Consider the following 20001-nt stretch of genomic DNA (forward strand, 5'->3'; position numbering starts at 1 on the left):
TCCCTTTTCAGTTAGCCCCCCCAGCGATATTTTCAGATTGAGATTATGAGGGATTCTGAGGATCTCTAATACTGATCAGGGATATTCAGGAACACCCTTTTTCCATATACAAGTCTGGTTAATTAACATTTCATAGCCTACTTAGTTGTATTGTGGTCATACCTGAATATCCATCTAAGGAAACTGCATTTTTTTTTATTACACATCAGATTGGATATGTTGTTGAAGCTATAATTATTCATTACAAATTTGTCTCTATAATCTGTTATCATGCCTGCTAATCGAACTGAAAAAGTGGACACAGGCATATTTATTTTCATTTTACAAATACTAAATCAAATGAATGTGATTCAAATAATACTATACCTTTAGCAAGCCTGCCTTGTTTATTTGGTTGTGAAAGGTCAGGCTGAGCCAGTGGCAAGGCATGCTGGACCAGGAACAAGACAAACAGGCACAACTACTGCTTGTGGCATTAGTCTCGTAAATCCTGTATGATGGGCTGTACAGGTGTCTTTTTGTTTTGTCCATTAATGTGCTATTTATTGGCAATTCAAATACAATAATAAAGCTTATTGCAACATGTGTTGATGTGGTGCGACTCCTGTAGGCAATCTACAGGTATTAAATATATCACTTCGCAGGCACAGGGTAGGAAGACTGTGAGTTGCTGTGGCCCGGGAGTTGGAGGGCCTTGGAGGCATTCGTGCCCAGGGGCCCTTGGTTTCATAAGCCATCCATGCTCATTCCGTCACTTTGTGCTGCAGTCATTTTACACACTGCTATGTGGTATGTCTAGTTCTTAGTCAGCTGTCCAGCAGTCTGAATAACTGTCATTAACAGTCTTTTTAGCCAATCTGGGTTCTCCACCAATATCTCCGCTTACCCAGAAATACTGGTTGCTTTCTTTTATAATGGTTGCAAGTTATAAATATATATTGTTTTTAGAGAGGTCTACTCCGGTCTTTTACGGCAGGCAGCACATTTGCACACTAGGCAACCATTTTGTCCAACCTACTTGTTTTCAGATGTCCATGCTCCAGCATCAGTAGTTTAAAATACAACAATTGAACATGATACCTGTTACTTATTGTGATTAAATGGGGACAATTCCTATGAGATCTATAACAAACCATTAACCAACTTCCTCTGGGACATGCAGGCTCCAATCTATGAATATGTAACTTCATGTGTAAATTATTTTCAGCAGAATTTCTCCAAAAATGCAGATTTCTATAGCTATTTTCATAAAGCAGCCTGGTTGCTTGTTATTGTGCTGTAGCAACCCTCACATACACATACACATACACATACACCCACACATGCCTAATACATTTCACCTCGGTCATTGGGGGGAGACATGCCTAACTGCCAAGGGAGGGAATTAATTATTCGAAATCTACATTTTTGGAGAAGCTCACTGTAGTGCTTTTCCAACATAGAGCAGTTTAGTGTGTGAAGCAGGAGCGGTCACACCCAGACTGACTTATGTTAGACCAAAACACAAAAGTGAAACTAATTCTGATGGGCCAGGGCAGCCACTGCCACACACACCCAAAATGAAATGAGGAATTGGGGCCTTTAAAACAGCTTACTCAGAACACATACACAGAGATGCTTCATGAACCACCTCCATTGCTGGACGGGACGACAGCAATAAGCTTCGGATCTACACATCCATCCTCCTGACTCTTGTTTATAAGTTTGACACTTAGGGCCAGATTTACTAACAGAATTGCGCCCACTTCAGACGTAATTTCTGCGCAAAATGCAGGTAAAAACATGGAACCGTATTTACAAAGGCGGCGCACTTGAGTAAAAACGCAGATTGCTCGCTGCTGGGAGGGTATAAGGGAAAGTGGGTGTTAGCCGCAAAGAGATGGGAGGAGATGCGTAAAGTGCGCCTATCTATGTATTCCGTTGTATTTACTAAAACTGCCTGACGAGAGCGCGTCTCTAATTTGCGTGAGAAATCTCCGCCTCATAAAAGCAGATCTTAACCAGGTCTGTTCCATTTGTAACGAAACAAGAGGTGTTTTAGCATGGCATATCAGCTGCTGAATGAATACTATGTGCGTGCGAGAAAATTAAGGCAATTCATAAAAAAAAATAAAAAAATACGAACATCAGAAATGTTATTTGTTTAAATGTTTATATTCAATGTATCATTTAATATAGGCATATAAAAAAATTGTCTCGCCAGCTGTTCAGCCAGGTCTTACCCAGAATCCGTCCGCTCCATGTAGGGTTTAAACCGTATTCTTTGCCTTTTCCACCCATCATTCAAGCACACCGAGTAAAGTGCTCGCCTTCTGCGTAGGAGTATTGCGTATCTATTCAGGAAAAGTACTTGTACCTGAAGTACACTAACTAAACTAAATTGTAGAGACAGAGCAGCATATTCATTTCACCTTCCATGTTTATTTTGACGTTATAGCCTCTCGAGCGCAAGCTACCCCCAGTGCCATGGCAAGGTCAGCGTATCTGAAAACCTCCGTTACCCCTGACAACGTAGTGTGGACCTCGTGAACCAAAAGCTCTAATTCTTATTCTAATTCTAATTCTAATTTTAACTCATCATCCATGGTGGCAGGAACACGCAGGCCCTTTCTTTCTTTCAGGCCCACTAATAACACTAAAGGGCAGAGTAAGGCGCTGATTACGCGACGAGGTTCTTGTTTGATAAATACTACGCAAAATGCGGAAACACATCATGCGCTGTATGCGGTTTGGCAAAGGCGCTGATTACGCTGCGCTGGCAAAAGTTAGTAAATGAGGCCCTTAGAGTGGTATTACGGAAACCACACTCAGAAAAGCTGAAATTCTACATAATTTACAATTGATGTTGCCTTGTCATAGATCAGATCCTGCATGTCCCAGAGGAAGTTGGGGCTATCAGAAGGTTAATGTTTTGGCATACACCTGATCAGATCCTCCTCAAGTAACTGAATTGAATGATGTTTTAATGAAAATCCAATGGCTAATCCAGGGGTTCTCAGGATACAGCTGTTTCTCCGTCAGGTCCAGCAGGACTCCTTGCCATCCGGTCGAGGCTCTCAGAGGTCGTCCCAGCAGGCACTCTTCTCCTGCCCCTGTTCAAGGCTCTCAGAGGTCGTCCCAGCAGGCACTCTTCTCCTGCCCCTGTCCGAGGCTCTCAGAGGTCGTCCCAGCAGGCACTCTTCTCCAGCCCCTGTTCAAGGCTCTCCCCTCTCTGCTGGGTCTTCACACGCCAGTGCCCACTCCGCTGGGTCTTCACACGCCAGTGCTCGGAGTCGACGCCTAGCCAAGGAAAGTCCATTATACCGTTGGACATTTCTGCAGCTTTACGTTACTTCTCGCCTGTTTCATCCCATTTGTATGTTTTTTGATGCTCAAGTTTGCTTTGGTAATACTGTTTCTTATGGTCATGTCAACAAAGCAAGTTTATTTGAACTTAATTGAACTGAGAGAGAGAGAGAGAGAGAGAGAGAGAGGGAAACCTTCAATTGACAAACTTGGCTGACAGTTTATGGTAGGCTAACCATTGTTGTAAGGGCTATCTAGCTTGGGTTGTCAGTTAAGGTTTTCTTTTGGCATCAACATAATTTGATGCATTGTATACATACACAATGTACATACCCACCCATTAATGATTAACCTTGAGTTTTTTTTTTACCTTGAGCGCTGTGACGGTCCCAATGCGACCGCACATCTACCTGGATCCACAACCGCTAACACACATTGCACTTGCATACAATCGCGCACACACACACACACACACGCACACGGATATACAGACGCAACTATTTCTCCCATTCTCTCTCTTCCTCTCACACACACACATACATGGAAGATACATACGGAAAGGAGGCTAGGACAACAATCGTGGTTTCCTACATTTATTGAGTAGACCGAGAGACTTGTGGAGTGGATTGCCAGCTGTTTGGGTGCTCGTGTTTGATTGTCGGTGCAACGGCTAAGAAGCGCCACCGGAACCAGTGGGAACTTATATACGGTTCCTACCTTAATCAGGGTGGTGATTCCCTGTTGTGGCGGTTGGGACAAGAGAAATGGTTTGGCCAAATCACTTCAGTACAATGTCTTTTTTACAGGCCAGCGATTAGGATGTATTAGATAGATATTATTCTAATTATATATTTAGCACATTGTGAACACTGTGTGGGTGTTTCAGGGTTTATATTGTGCACTGAAACACTAATTGATTATTTTGTATACCCCTCCTTTTTATATGGTGCTGACCACCTTTCTATATATGTGGATTTGTTCTGTCTTGAGGGAGGGTTGGTAAGGTATGTGCATCTCTGGGAACTGCTGATGGCTGTCCTCTAGTCATTTAGAGGCTTAGCAGAATTCTGTTCTTTTTAGGAATTTTGTGAATGTCTTATGGATTTGAAGTGATGAAGTTTGTGAATGACTTATGGATTCCTGAACTTTGAAAAATAATAAACCAAAAAAAAACTGAAAAACTTTACTCTGACTCTGAGCTTTTGGCCATACCCATGGATAGACGGTTACCCAAGGCTTGGTCCGTCACAAGCGCATGTCTTCCAACTGTGCATGCACCGTGTACCTCCTTTGGACGCTGTCAAGTTCCACTCTGTCAGTTGTTTTGCTACAGACATCTCCGTATTGCTAGGGGCCTTTTAGGGTCTCTCAATGGTCAACCCTGCGGATTTGGTGCAGATTTTTAGGGCCCCATGCGGTTATCAAGGCCAGAGAATGAGTAAGAATGAAGGGAAATAAGATATAGTTTTTTCTAAGAAAAAATGTGTTGTCTTCAATGATAACAATTCTGGCAAATTGTTTCTCTCATTCTGAGTGAAAATTAAAGGAACTATAGTTTGTGGATATGGCGGCTGTACACTGATAGGGTGTGAAGCAGTAAGTTACGTTCTGTGGTTTTGCAACCTGTCTAGTGAATATGAGGCATGAGTGTAGATTATAGACATTTATAATAGGACAGGGGTATACACCAGGGGTTTTCAACTGGTTTTGTCCCAGGGACCACCATTCTGACTAGAAAGTAATTTGCGGCCCACTGATGTGCCTGCACGCATGTGCGTGTTTGTAACCGCCGCTGCCACGCCCCCTCCCCCTGCACAGATATTCTGCCTATAACACTTAAATATGCTAAATTATCAGGGTACATCAGGCCACGGACCCCCTGTTGAAAACCCCTGGTATACACTATCATAATAATACGTTTAAATATAGCATGCAGCGACCATCAGGGTCCCAGCAGAATTTCTGTAACCTTTACATCACAAGATGTTAGGGAGTGTAGTGGTAAGTTTTTGCTTTCAACATCATTCACTTGATGGCGCCACTCCACAAATAAGTCGTAATGGGCTAGGATAATGCACCTCCTAGAGACCAACTTGCCATAAAAATGTCAATTTTTGTTTAAATGTTTTTTAAGCTATTGAAATGTTTCAGTTGCTCCTCCTACTGACAAAATGTCACTACATTTGCAGTGTCCAAAGACTGTGGTAGTGGAGCAGCAGGTCAAATTCCGTGAAGTGCTTTGAGCCAAGCCCACTTCATGTAGGAACACAAACCTTGTTTTCATCAGCCATTTGGGGATACAATCATGCCAAGTTTGATGTGAAATCAGTGAAGTCTATGGATGTGATATCATTGACCACAAATAAAAATAAAAATGACTGCAGCAGCATTCATAATTAGTAATATCATCCGAAAAAAAACAGCATGTGCTACACAATAGTTCCTATAATTATTTTATTACAGGCCCAAATTAAGTTATGTTCATGTTACAGGAATTACACATATATTCAGATAGGATACCTGATAACCCACATTTTAAGCAAATCAATCATCAACTACCCAAATATTGCACACCCTTACATGTCACACATTTAAGATGCCCACACCCAATTCCCACAAAATTAGCTACAAATATGTCTATAACACTGCAATATCATATGGCCTTTACTTTGGCAGCGGAAACCTGGTGGAAAATATCTACATTGTCCAGGAAGGTGTTTGACTTGGGCTATACCCATAATATCCATCGAGAGCATATATTTCTGTTGGTCTACAACCAAAGAATATAATCGTCAATTTCCTATAAAAGTTATGGATGTGATGATCTTGACAACATTCCAGAAATTTGAAATGGAGCAGAGGGGCAGTTCATTTTGTCAACTACTTTATACCACAAACTTCTAAAAAAAAAAAAAACATTTTAAACTAACTTTTCAGAAAGAAGAAATAATACATACATTAGGGTTGAAAGAAACCTGCTGATAAGGCTATCCATAGTTTTTGAGAATGAATATGATGATTAATTTGAAAAGGAAAATGTGTCACCGTCATTGAGCTGCAGTACGGATACAGATGGTGCTGGTTTGCTTCACCTTTTCAATGAGTTCCATACCTTTTGTAGTCAATGTTGAGCCTAGTTTTTGACGTGAAACTATACTTGATACTGTAAACCATGAGAAACTACATGAAAGGTTCCAGGAAGTACTTCACAGGGTACTCCTCAGAATCAATGCTCAATATCTGGGAAGCCAAGATGATCTTGCTGATGGCGTCTTCTTTCCTTGTACTGAAGCTTGCAATGCTAAGTGTGGCGACAGGTGCCGTGTCATCCACAACATCAGTGATCATGCTGGATTTCACAAGACCTTTGTCTGTCAAACCCTTCAGAATGACCTCAAATCCTGGTGTCTTCTCCTTGGCACGGTAGTGCTGTTTTATTGGACAAGATATGCAAACAAAGTATCCTCTTGGCTTAGGGGTCCAAACCTGAGGCTGTATGTTGCAGGCAATCATGAAGGCCACTATGTGAATATCAACACCGTACACCTCATTTATCCAAGTAGGGAGGAAGTTCCCCCCAGTGCGTGGATTGATTTCTATGAGTTTGGGCCCGCACTCTGTAAGCTTGAGGTCAACATTGTAGACTCCATTCTCTAGACCACAGTGTAGGCAGCTTTGATAGGCAGCAGCCACCATCTGCGCCTCCTTCTCCTGGCTGATGCCAGAGGGCATGAGGTGGGAGGAGCTGATAAAGTACGGTAAGATAGAGGGACCGCACTGAGACAGGAAGGCCAAGAGCAGCTTTCCCTGGAAGATCGCCAGGTCCACCACATACCTGTCACCGCCAAGATACTCCATTACCATTGGACTGGATGCAAAGCCACCATTAGGATCCAAGGTTTTAAGGGCCATCATTTCTTGGACATATTCTTCACATTGTTGTTCATTCTCCACCAGTTTCACAGAAACAGAACCAGCTCCATACTCTTGCTTCACCACAGCAGGAAATCCAAAGGTTTCAGCAGTGCTCTTCAGACCAGCCAGGTCATCAAAGTGCTCAGAACGGACGGCATACTGCCGAGGGGCAGGTAGGTGACACCAGCCCTGATCAATGGTTGCCAGATGCCTCTGGGTGTGGCTCTTCCTCTTGGCAATGGAAATGGCCTCCACTGTATCCCCTGGCAGGCCCAGTTTGGCCCTCACCAAAGCACAGAGAATTGTGTTTTTGCAGATGAATGTTAAACAACCATCTGCTTGCAGACCCTTCTTTTCCAGCATGGCCACAATTTTCTCAGCATGGACTTCATCTTGTGTGTGATCCTTGTAGTTGTACACAAGGTATTCTGATAAATACTTGGATGCAGGGTGGGCGTCTTTATAACAGACAAGAATACTCTAACAAAGAAATTAAGTTTTAAGTTAAAACATGTTGTTTTGCACATCTTTTACATATCTATTTACAATTAGGTCCATTGCTTGCTGTCCATAGCCAAAACAGTACACACTCTCCTTACAGAACAATACCCTGTCCAGGGGCGTCGTTAGGCCTATTTTAGGGGGGCTGAAGCCCCCCTAAAATGTTCTTCAGCCCCCCCAAATAATTTGGCATTATTGGCTTAAAAAAAAAAAATTAAATAAAAAAATGAAACTATTGTTTCTGACACGGACAAGTTATTTATAACTCTAGCATGCTACTTATGTGCGTGCGTTCTGGTTTGTATGTTTACTCCCCCTTCAACTCATAATCCAATAGCCTTTCATCATACTTTACGATATAAACCCCGGGCACTAGTACCGTCTCTCGTCAACGACAGCCAGTATTATAGACAAGGAGTTCAAAGTAAATGATGCACGGAGTGAAATTGTAAGTACAAGAAGTTACAGAATGTGGCTATCTGTAGTTGTTAACGAGTGTTACCTGCTTTAGGTTTACTTGATATGAGGCCAATGAAAGCGAATATTGTAGTGGGCTATGTTAAAACTAAGCTAGCTTGCTACTTTGTTAGAAACTGTCACCAGTTAGCAAGAGTGTGAACGAGCGAATTCGAAATACAAGAAATAACTATCGACATCTCTCTATTCTTTACATTGATATATCTCTCTAGTATTTCAAAACAATATTATCTGTCCCTATAGAATGTTGTTATTTATAATCAGTTAATGCTAGTGAAAACTAAATGTCATAGTGTCCCTCATAACGCTATTGTACCGGTATATCATCCAATTCATTGACCAGATGGATATAAGAACATTCTTTAGGAGAGGTGGCAGCTCCGCCCAGTCAGATGAGAGAGAGAAGCAGGAGATTGACAGGGCTGAAGGAGCCGGTGTGATGGAGGTTAGTGGTCTACAGGTCTAGAAGGAAATGAGTGGATTTTTTTTTATTTTCTTCTACTGTGGTAGAAATGTATAGGCATTTGTTGTCAGGCCTAGGCTACTCCAAGGGTTAGCCTAAACTAGATTATTACATGATATTTTTATGCCAAGTCATAAAATTGGCTTCTGGATTTCGATCAGTTAATGCAGGGGTTTTCAACCAGGGGTCCGCGGCCCCCTGGTGGTCCGCGACGGCATTGCAGGGGGTCCGCGACATAAGCCTATGTTGATCAGTTCACAATTGAATTTTTTTATTTTTATAAATTCGCTTTGATATTTCAAAACATTTCCAGATTACTCTTGAATATCGTGAAAAATATCTAAAATAACAAAAATATGTCAATCTAAATAGTCTGAATAGCCAAGTCGCATTGCCTGAAATATATCGATTTGAACCCATATTCAGCGAAGAAATTACACTAAAAAGTGCTACAGGCGGAATATGTGTGGGGGGGAGGGGGCGTGGTGGCGGCGGTTAGTGATCTACCCTGATCATTTCACATACTTAAGTGTTATAGGCAGAATATCTGTGCATGGCGTGGTGGCGGCGGTTACAAACACGCACGCGCAGGCACATCAGTGGGCCGCGAATTACTTTCTAGTCAGAATGGTGGTCCCTGGGACAAAACCAGTTGAAAACCCCTGAGTTAATGTTTCAATGTTTGAACTTATCTTAAAGGGTCATGCAGAAGGAGAGGCTGAGGCAGAGAGTCAGAGAGAGGAAGAGACAGACCAAGCAGCTGCAGCAACTAATTATTTAGGTGAAAAAGACACAGGGCCCAGACAGGTTAAGCTGAAGAGCTACCCACAGGACAGGTTTGGTGCTCGGAACAGGTCATTTCACCACAGCTGGTATATTTGTGTTGTCAAATTTCACCATGACCCTGTCATTCTGTCTCTTGTGTTATCATATACTGAATGCAAGCAAAACTACAGAGCAAAATCACACTCTTTCTGATTAAACCAATCTATGAACTGTCTGAAACAATGGATATCCGCGGCCTTAAAAAAAAGAAATTGCTGCGCGCAAACATGCCACTCCCCTTGGGGCTAAGCCCCCCCTTTCTTTGAATCCTAGAAACGCCCCTGACCCTGTCCCTCCCGCTGCACACATAATGCAGGGTGCAGGGTGATTTTCAATGTGGCAGGCAAGAATACTCTAATAAGAATAATGCATCAGTAAAGTTTACACTTGTTGTTTTGCACTCCATTGCTTGCCATCAACATTCGAAAAGTGCACTCTACTTACAAAACAGTACAATACATATTAGTTTCATCTACCTTAATGCCATACTGCTTGGCGTTAACGAAGACTCCAAGCTTTTTTGATCCACCAGCTCCAATAAACAGCAGAGTTTTTCCAGCCATGATGGAGCAGTGTGAGCGCTGGCATATGGTCTGTAGCAGGGGTTCGAGGGATGAGTTTGACTGCTGAGGGTGGAGAAGACCCTTTGGAGTGCTGAACACTCCCTTTGAAACATTCTTTATCCCCAGAAGGAAGGGCTGCAGTTCACCATCAACTTCTCCCAAGGAAAACTCAACTCCTAAGAAGAAATAAGAACATAAATGTATGAGAAATGTGATGTAACATAAGATACAATATAATTGTTACAGAACAGAAAATGAAAGGCTTATCATGTTCTTTTGTGTAAATATGTAATTACTTCATATGTCTCTCTGTATAGAATACAGTACGTTTGACTGTATCTTATAAAGCATGCACCTATCAAATCTGTTCTTGCATGTAGTCCTCCTTTTTCTGTGTCCACCAACTCTGACTCGTGGTCCATAATGGCCTGTAGGGCTGTCTTTGCCCACTTCTCAAGGAGGGAAATGATGTCATCAGGCTGAGACAAGCCCCAATCTCTTAAGGTTTCCTCCAGGTTCTGCAGTTTGCTGGGGTCAGCTCTCCGGTGGGTGTCTCCTCTGTCAACCCAACACAGCATCTTGGAGAGAGGAAGACAGTACAACGAAGAAAGGAGAGGTAGAATCATTTTCCATTTTCAGAGTTACTTCCCACCAGACTCTACAGCTCCAACCACCGTATGCTCCAAATCCATTTCTAGCCCTGGAGTATGTCTGTATGACCAAAAATGATATCCCAGCACTCTCTGTTATTGGGTGCTAAACTCTACGCGCAGGAATGTGCACGTATGTACAGCATATGTCTATTGTAGCTCCACTGTCTCAATCATCTGCTGCCAGACTGTCTTGAACTGCACAGCACTGCTTTATATGCAGTGAAGGACAGTGATTGAAGAATGCAACTACAATAAATGTACCCACTCAATAGTGGTATCTACAGTACTGATTTACTCAACAGTGAGATCTACAGTACTGATTAACTCAATAGTGAGATCTACAGTACTGATTTACTCAACAGTGAGATCTACAGTACTGATTAACTCAATAGTGAGATCTACAGTACTGATTTACTCAACAGTGAGATCTACAGTACTGATTAACTCAATAGTGAGATCTACAGTACTGATTAACTCAATAGTGAGATCTACAGTACTGATTTACTCAACAGTGAGATCTACAGTACTGATTAACTCAACAGTGAGATCTACAGTACTGATTTACTCAACAGTGAGATCTACAGTACTGATTAACTCAACAGTGAGATCTACAGTACTGATTTACTCAACAGTGAGATCTAAAGTACTGATCAACTCAACAGTGAGATCTACAGTACTGATTAACTCAACAGTGAGATCTACAGTACTGATTTACTCAACAGTGAGATCTACAGTACTGATTAACTCAATAGTGAGATCTACAGTACTGATTTACTCAACAGTGAGATCTACAGTACTGATTAACTCAACAGTGAGATCTACAGTACTGATTAACTCAACAGTGAGATCTACAGTACTGATTTACTCAACAGTGAGATCTACAGTACTGATTTACTCAACAGTGAGATCTACAGTACTGATTAACTCAACATTGAGATCTACAGTACTGATTTACTCAACAGTGAGATCTACAGTACTGATTAACTCAATAGTGAGATCTACAGTACTGATTTACTCAACAGTGAGATCTACAGTACTGATTAACTCAACAGTGAGATCTACAGTACTGATTTACTCAACAGTGAGATCTACAGTACTGATTAACTCAACAGTGAGATCTACAGTACTGTTACTGGCAAAATACAGAGGACATCATGGATCACCATTACGTAGGACTACAGCTAAAGACCTACCCAGGGGTTTTTTTGGTTTGTGCTTCGTTACCACATATACAAAAGGGGCCATCTTTGGAATTTGCTTTCTTTGGACTTCTTTACATAGTCAGTAAAATGGATGCAGCAAGAGGCAGAGGCAGAGGCAGAGGAAGAGGAAGAGGAAGAGCAAGATCAGTTGTGTCTGATGAAATCAGAGCAACAGTTATTGATCATGTCATAAATCATGGTGTGTCCATGAGAGCAGCAGGTCTGAGGGTTCAACCTAACTTGCCTAGATCTACAGTGGCATCAATAGTGAGGATTTTCAGGCAAACCAACAGGTACTATCAGGGATGGATTACCGAACCAGGCCAAGGGGCCCATGAGCTCAGGGGGGCCCTAAGCCAGAGCCTCTGCGTGAAGTCGCTGTTATGTATCTCTTATTTGTGGTTGAAAGAGGTATTTTTTGTTAATTTGCTGTTGGCTTTAATTGAGTGTACATGCGTTGTCTTAAAAAATGTGTATGTGCGCTGTAAATTCTGTTGAGGTACAGGTGAATTTAGCTATTGTGCTGTTGAAAAAATGTATTACATTTAAGTATCGTTTTGCGAGCGCACAAGCTTGCGCGCGAAGGGGGGGGGGGGGTCTTTTACATGTGCAGGCCCAGGGGCCCATGGTTTCATAATCTGTCCATGGATACTATACAGTGCTGCAGAAACATCAAAAAGGGATGAAACAGCTGTACACTGTCCCCTTTGAGAGGAACTCTGAGCGTGTCGAAGAAATCAGGTACCAATACGTCCAGGTAAGACTGAACACATTACACACAAGCATTTTGTTTGAGATTTTGCACAAAACTGTAAGCTATGCAATTTGTGTCTTACGGTATCTTGTGTATTCTCTAATTTACTAAAGAGAGCCATGGAACTTGAAGCAAGCGAAAAACGAACATTTGGTCACCTTTGTGGATGAGGTCGGCTTCAACTTGGTAAAAACACGCTGCCGTGGGAGAAATCTGATCGGGAAAAGGGCAACTGTAGATGTCCCAGACCAGAGGGGGGCTAACATCACTATGTGTACAGCAATATCAGTGGATGGACTGCAACTGCATAAGGCTGCATTGGCCCATACAATACAGCCCGCATTATTGCCTTTTTTTAATGGACTTTATAAAAGGCTTGCAGCAGCAAGAGAGCAAGACAGGCAGAATTCCTTTCACCACTCCCGTCAGGTTACAGGGTGGGTTACAGCCAGGGGCGTAGCAAGCTTTTCAAAAGTGAGGGGGATGGATGTGATTTGTTTATTAACAATAGAAACGATGGATACAATGACAGAGGTGTACAACATGTATAAAATACAAGATATGAAAAGCATCCCATTTAAATGAGTGATACTAGAAAAGTATAAAAACACACTCGGAACACACGAAAAATAAGTAAAAACTCTGGTGAAAATACACAACAGTAGACTTGCTAAAGAATCAGAAATACCTTAATAATCCCACACTAAGCCCCAATAAGTTGAGTTTACTTAAAAAATTTGAGGAAAGTGGTTGCCTTAAAATCATCGAGTAATGTCTAATGAAAACTTGAGTACATTTAACTTAAAATCTATTGCAATATCAACTGCTTTGCATAGTGACTACACTTAAAGCATTAAGTTCAATGAACATTAAAATTCCAAGTTGATTCAACTTAAAATCTGTTGCAATACACTAAACCCAGATAAGTTGAGTTTACTTAAAAAAATTGAGGAAAGTGGTTGCCTTAAAAACATCAAGTAATGTGTAATGAAAACTTGAGTACATTTAACTTAAAATCTTTTGCAATATCAACTGCTTTGCATAGTGATTAAACTTAAAGCATTAAGTTCAATGCACTTAATTCCGAAGTTCATTTCACTTAAAATAAAATCGCTAAAAAAATCGCTTTGCATAATTACTACACTTAAGTGTGTAAGTTCAATGCACTTAATTACAAGTTCAAAATGACAAGTTTTTCTTTTCACTTTTATTTCAACACTTTTTAGAAAACCAAAAATACAAAAACGTAAAAAATAAATAGAAAAATAAACATTTTTTTTTATTATTGCAACCAGTTAGCACCTACTCGCAAGCTTGCATCTTGTGGTAGCTTGCATTTCCCCAAATTAAGCATAACCTGAACGCACACAGACATTCCTGATATAAACATGGAAAAGGCTCTGTTCTTGCTTAACTTCCATGTTTTAGTCTATAATGTTTAAATAGCTGTGCTCTCTTTTCACAGCTATGAGGACAGTACTTGCACTTCCAAAACATTGTAAAAAAACAAGAGGAGCGATTCAATTAAACATGCTCCGCATTCAAGTTGTGACCACAGTAGGTTAACCACGGCTGATTTGTAGTTTGTTTTTTTGCCAAATTAATTAAAGACTTAATTTACTTAATGCTTTTCAGCTGTCAAGAGCATTCACATTCCCACAATGCACTCTGGTCATGACTAAAACTCAGTAATTGAAAGCCGCTTAACTTAAGTTAACATTTAGGTTATTCACTCATTCGACTTTATCTACAAAGTAGTAGAATATACTTAGAATTTTTTAGTAATGTCATCACACTTAGTATAATATACTTAACATTTGGTAGTAATGTCATAAACTTAAATTCTTTAAGTGAATAAAACTCAGTAATTGAAAGCCACTTAAGTTAATCCCTTATGTTTACTCATTCGACTATATCAACAAAGTACTTAGAATTTTGTAGTAATGTCATCACACTTAGTAGAATATACTTGACATTTAGTAGTAATGTCATAAACTTAAATTCTTTAAGTGAAAAAAACTCAGTAATTTAAAGCCATTTCACTTAAAGTCATTCACACATTCGACTATATCTACAAATTGGTAGAATATACTTAGAAACTTGTAGTAATGTCATCACACTTAGTAGAATATACTTAACATTTAGTAGTAATGTCATAAAACTTAATTTTTCTAAGTGCACTGTAATTAAATTGTTTACGTACAGTAGATTTGATAAGAAATTGGGGCTAACAGTGCAGGGGGAAATTATTTTTGTTACAAACTACAAATATGCAAACAAAATATATTAAGAACTAGGGATGCACGATACCACTTTTTTACAAACCGATACGAGTACGAGTATTTTTATTTGTGTACTTGCCGATACCGAGTACCGATACTTCTTAGATTTGGTCTCCATGAAAGTGCAATTAATTTGGAGGCAGATTTTATTTTATCCTCTGCAGATTATGTCAAGCCTATAGTACAAAATTAACAGAAGGCTATCCCAAGCCAAAAATAAACAGAGCTTTCTGGTTTTAACACACAAAAAAAGCCTTCAAACAGACAATATCATCACATTAGACAAAATGCCAATATAACCAGATAAAGGCAATTCAATTTGCTGCATAGTTAACAACACAGTCTGCTTAACAAAAAGTGAACAGAACTATTACTGGATTAGCACAAGAGCACATTTCAGTTACAAAAGGATCAGAAGAATCTCCTGCTCAAGTACACAAACAATCACTTAACCTATGTGGCACAGTCTTTCTCTCTACCTCTCTCTTTCTGTGTGTGCGTGCGCGTTTTTTTCTTTTGCAAGACGTCAGTTAAGATTGGTTGCTTCGGTCTTGCGCCACTAGCATCAGTGAACTCTGTGTACTTAGCACCATGGTGTCTTCAGATGTTTAATCAAATTGCTTGTGTTAAACAGAGTACTTTACTGTCCGCCCCTCGACACCGTAGCAGTGCAGATCTTACACTGTGCCTTACTCCTGTCGTCGTCATTTATCTTAAAATGAGCCCAAATCGCCGTTAAGGCAGCACAACGGAATTGCTAATCGCTAACGAGATGCTAGCAGCTAAATTTAGCGAAACCTGTATACTGAAATACTTTGACACTATGACAAACTTTCCTAACACAGTCAAACATCAAGCAAATGCAACACAAGACGGCAAATAAGCTACTTACTAGTCTGGCAGAGAATGGTAGGACAGGTAGGACAATAAATCACATTTTGTGTCAGCATAGCCCGGCCAGTTTGATGCAGTGAAATACTGATGAGTGGTATCGGTGCTTGGTATCGGCAATTCAACAACGAGTACGAGTACGAGTATTTTAACGAAGTATCGGCACCGATACCGATACTGGTATCGGTATCGGTGCATCCCTATTAAGAACCTTCCTGTGCTCTCTCTGAAACTGATGCCTCCAGCAACTTCCTCTCCTAAAGTGGTAATAATGGGCAGTGGTAAAGGAATAGGGCCAAATAGTTACAGCTGTGGCACTAGCAAACCTCACTGAATATTGAAAAGTAATATCATGAAGTAAATGCAAACAATATCTAATGGAAATAGGCTACTGTTGTTTAATGTCAAAAAATGTCAACGTTCAGCTTTCAACAGGATTTCTCTTGAAAAAAGTGTCAATATTCTCCTGCCTCTTTCGTTTCTGCATCTTGATACTGCGTGACAAAAAGACGTTGCTTGTGAAGTTAAAAAGGTGCAGTTACAGTACCTTCCATCCTGTAGTTACAACTGATAAACACACCATTTTCTAAATATCTGCTAACGTTACGCATATAGCTACAGTAACGGCATATAAAAAGATGAAAATGCCACCGGACATTAAACTTTACGAACACAAATGGCAAAAGACAACCTAGCTACTGTAGCTAGCTAACAGCCTAATGTTAAATGATAGGTTCAGTTAGGGTGACCAGATTTGAGTTTGTGAAAAAGGGGACACTTCGTCGCGGGGGGGGGGGGGGGCGCACCATGACCATGTGAATGCATACAAATGTCACAATACAAAAATTACACAAATTACTATATGAACATCTATTTATTGAACTTTAACAAAACTGCAAAGTGCAAATGTAAAACAAATCTTTTTTGTGGCATTTAGTCCAGCGCTTCTTTAATGTGTCTTGTCCATATATTGAAGCAATAATGATAACAAATAAAAAAATCGAAATAATAAATACTTTATATAGCCACATATTAAAATAAGAAAATAAAGACACTTTTCAGTCCTCCTCATATATTAAAGCAATAATAATAACAAATACAAAATTCTAAATAATAAATTCTTTATATGGCCACATATTAAAATAAGAAAATTAAGACACTTTCCAGTCCTCCTCATGTGGTTGGGCATATTTCTCTGAAGACTGAATCTTTCCCATGAGTCGGCGATTACCTATCAAATAGGTATGAAAGTCCTTGCAGGTCATGTGTTTGAAATTGTACTGGGTGCACAGAATCCCCTTCAGCACTTGAGATTGTTTGAGCTGTCACCGAATCTGGGAAAATCTTTCTTAGCAAACCAGATGTGCAGTCCATTGATCTGTAGCTGTTGTGATGCTTTATTGTATGAACAGCAAGGGTACCCTCTGCAGCCGTGACAGAAGTGTCTGTTTTACTCACAAAAAAGTCTGTCACTTTACTCGATGAGCTCTCTCCTCTTGCTGCAGTTTTGTGTTTTGCAGAGTGCACGTGAGCTTCCAAATCGCTGCCACCTTTATTTGCCACCGACACATAAGTGCCTGCTCTGAATGTCATGCACTCAACTTCCGAAGCATCACGGCCGAGGCGAAAACAAGTTTGTCCGTGAACTTACATTTACGTTTCAGCATGGCTGCAGATGTCATGTGCTGTAAACAATGCAACTAGTGGAGGCGGCAAGGTGCTCAGTGTTGCCAGGTTGGAAATGGTGAAGTATCGTACCAAAGGCTCAAAATGGTCGTATTTGAAGGATAATTATCGTGTATCTGGCAACACTGAGATCGGTCGACCAATGACTGTTCTCTCTACAGTCAGAGCTCGCGCAAGAAGGTGGAACGTAAGGGAAGGGAGACACCATTTCCAAAACTTGTAAGGGCGTAATAACTAGTTTGTGAAAGACCCAGAGAAACACAAATATCCCAATAGCAAAATCCCGGACGTTTTTGGAATCCCTGCCGGACGCATTTTTTAGGTCTCGAAAAGAGGACATGTCCGGGGAAAAGAGGACGTCTGGTCACCCTAGTTCAGTTAGCTAACGTTAGCTCAGGTTGTATCTACCTAATTACGATAGCAATATGTACCAGTATTAAAGAGTTAAGCTTTACATTGATGTAACACATTAACGGTGATAACACGTGTACGGCAAACACTAAAGATACTTGCATTACATTTCTTAAAAGTACTGGACTATTGGTTGAATTCTAGTGTAGAATGCGGTCTGTTAAGACCGTTGCGAAGTATAACACACTGTTGCCATGAAAAACAGAGCGTTGCTATGGACGCAGTTCTGTTCACTCAGGCAATATAATCGCTACACACAGCCTACGACGTAGCTACGGCGGCAGTTCGACCGACGCAAGGCGTTTGTGCAAAACTGTGGAAAAACTGCAGAAAAAGTGTGGGTGTTAAAACACCCACATCCCCCACGGGTGCGACGCACCTGGTTACAGCGCATCCCAGGATGATGTCCTTATTCCTGCCACTATACTCTCCTTTCCTCAACCCCATTGAGGTTTATGACCACCGCCCGCCCACATGACCAGATGTCTCTTTTAGATGCAATGGCTGCTGGGTGTATGGACATAGCAGTCGAAGACATCCAGGGCTGGATAAGGCACTCAAAGAGATTTTATCCTCAGTGTATGGCAGGAGACAACATCCGGTGCGATGTTTACCTAAATCTATGGCCGAATGCAGAGGATAGGAGGGATTAGGTGAAGCTAACTTCTGCCCCACTGATAGGCGGACAGTATACAGTATGTGCACATTTTGTGCATGTGCATTTTTTGTTACTGTAAAGTAATTGATTGTAATAAAATGTATTTTTCTGTTCTGTATTACAGTATATTGCAACAAATTGAACAAATATCAACACAGTAAAGCACACTACACAAATACTGTTGTGTTTGTGATTTGTTTCTTTATCATATATTACATTACAAAAAGTGAAAATTGTTATTCTTGGTTTCTAAGAAAACATTTTTTTTTACTGTATTTACAATTGCAGTAAATTTACCACACTCAATTGTGACATCTATTGTGAGAGGCAAACCAACATATGAACACTGTCTTCAGATACTTGGCTTTGATTGACGTATTTCCAAGATGCAATGCAGAGGAGAATGTTACCGTAAATGCGAAGTTCAAACATTGTGAAAGAAATATGCTATATAATTATTATCATGATGTGTTTGTAGTTTGATATTAGTCTCAGAGGTTCCTTTGTTCTGATGAGAGGAATTCTATCTGTGAGAACAGAGATGTTAAACTCAGACCTGTCATTTGATGTTTAGGGTAGGACTGAATTAGGAGACCATGTGTTTATGTGAACTCATTCTGGACTGTTGTGTTAAAGTCTGGGTTTGGGGGTCTTAGGTAAACATTCTTATCTCTTGGAACCAGAGGACAGGATGGTACAAGATGGGAGTGTTTTCCTGTATGAACTGTGAACATCTTCTGTGAATATAAAGTGTGTTACATTTTACCAGAGGAGTCAGTGATGGGTTGAACAGCGTTCTGAAATAACTGCATTCCTTTTGAAGGAGTGTAGGTTGAAGAAGCGGTCTGACGCCATTCACTCCTCTTTGCCAGAGTAAAAGTCAATTATTTATTATATTCTTGGTTGTGTGAGTCTTAATTCTGAGGTTAATACAGTCCTGAAAAGGGTGAAATAAATCCCTAACAGTTTGGTCCTTCGAGCCGGATCTCAAGAAGGACCAGATGGACGGGAGCAGAAATACGAAAGCCGAGAAAGAAGGACAGAGAATGACCCTGCGTGTTGAATTGTTCGTTGGGCCGGTTGACGGATTTCTGCCCCCGCCACACTGCCTTTGACGAGATCCGAATCCAGATGAGACGCACAACAAGAATATTACGTAAGTAGCCTGGGGTTACTTATTAGAAAAAGATCGGGGATCTTTTTAAAGAGATCCGGGATCTCTTGTTAGCGCTAATAAACCTAGTCCGGGACTATGGTTATGTTGTAGGCCTACGTAAATGATGTACATCTGTGTGAATGGAGTAAGTAATTAGGCAAAATTAAAACTTTGGAAAATATCCGGATATTTTTCATAGACTCAAGAGAAGTATTTTGCTTAATTCAAAAAAACTCACCATAATTAATGAATATGAGATGGTTTGAGGAAAGTAAGAAG

The 20001-nt window shown here is 40.6% G+C and overlaps 1 protein-coding gene across 1 annotated transcript; it reads right to left on the reverse strand.

Annotated features, from left to right (window-relative positions):
- Positions 1-5646: 5646 nt before the first annotated feature.
- LOC116224087 (carnosine synthase 1-like) lies at positions 5647-7909 on the reverse strand. Its single transcript, XM_031582829.2, has one exon. The coding sequence runs from the start codon at positions 7561-7563 to the stop codon at positions 6466-6468; it is 1098 nt and encodes a 365-aa protein (XP_031438689.2). The 5' UTR covers positions 7564-7909; the 3' UTR covers positions 5647-6465.
- Between the last annotated feature and the right edge of the window lie 12092 nt (positions 7910-20001).

Source organism: Clupea harengus, chromosome 1, assembly GCF_900700415.2.
Source record: "Clupea harengus chromosome 1, Ch_v2.0.2, whole genome shotgun sequence".
Classification (NCBI taxonomy): Eukaryota; Metazoa; Chordata; class Actinopteri; order Clupeiformes; family Clupeidae; genus Clupea; species Clupea harengus.

Coding starts and splice junctions, on each gene's coding strand:
- LOC116224087 (XM_031582829.2), bottom strand. CDS start 7,563: ATGCTGGAAAAGAAGGGTCTGCAAGCAGATGGTTGTTTAACATTCATC.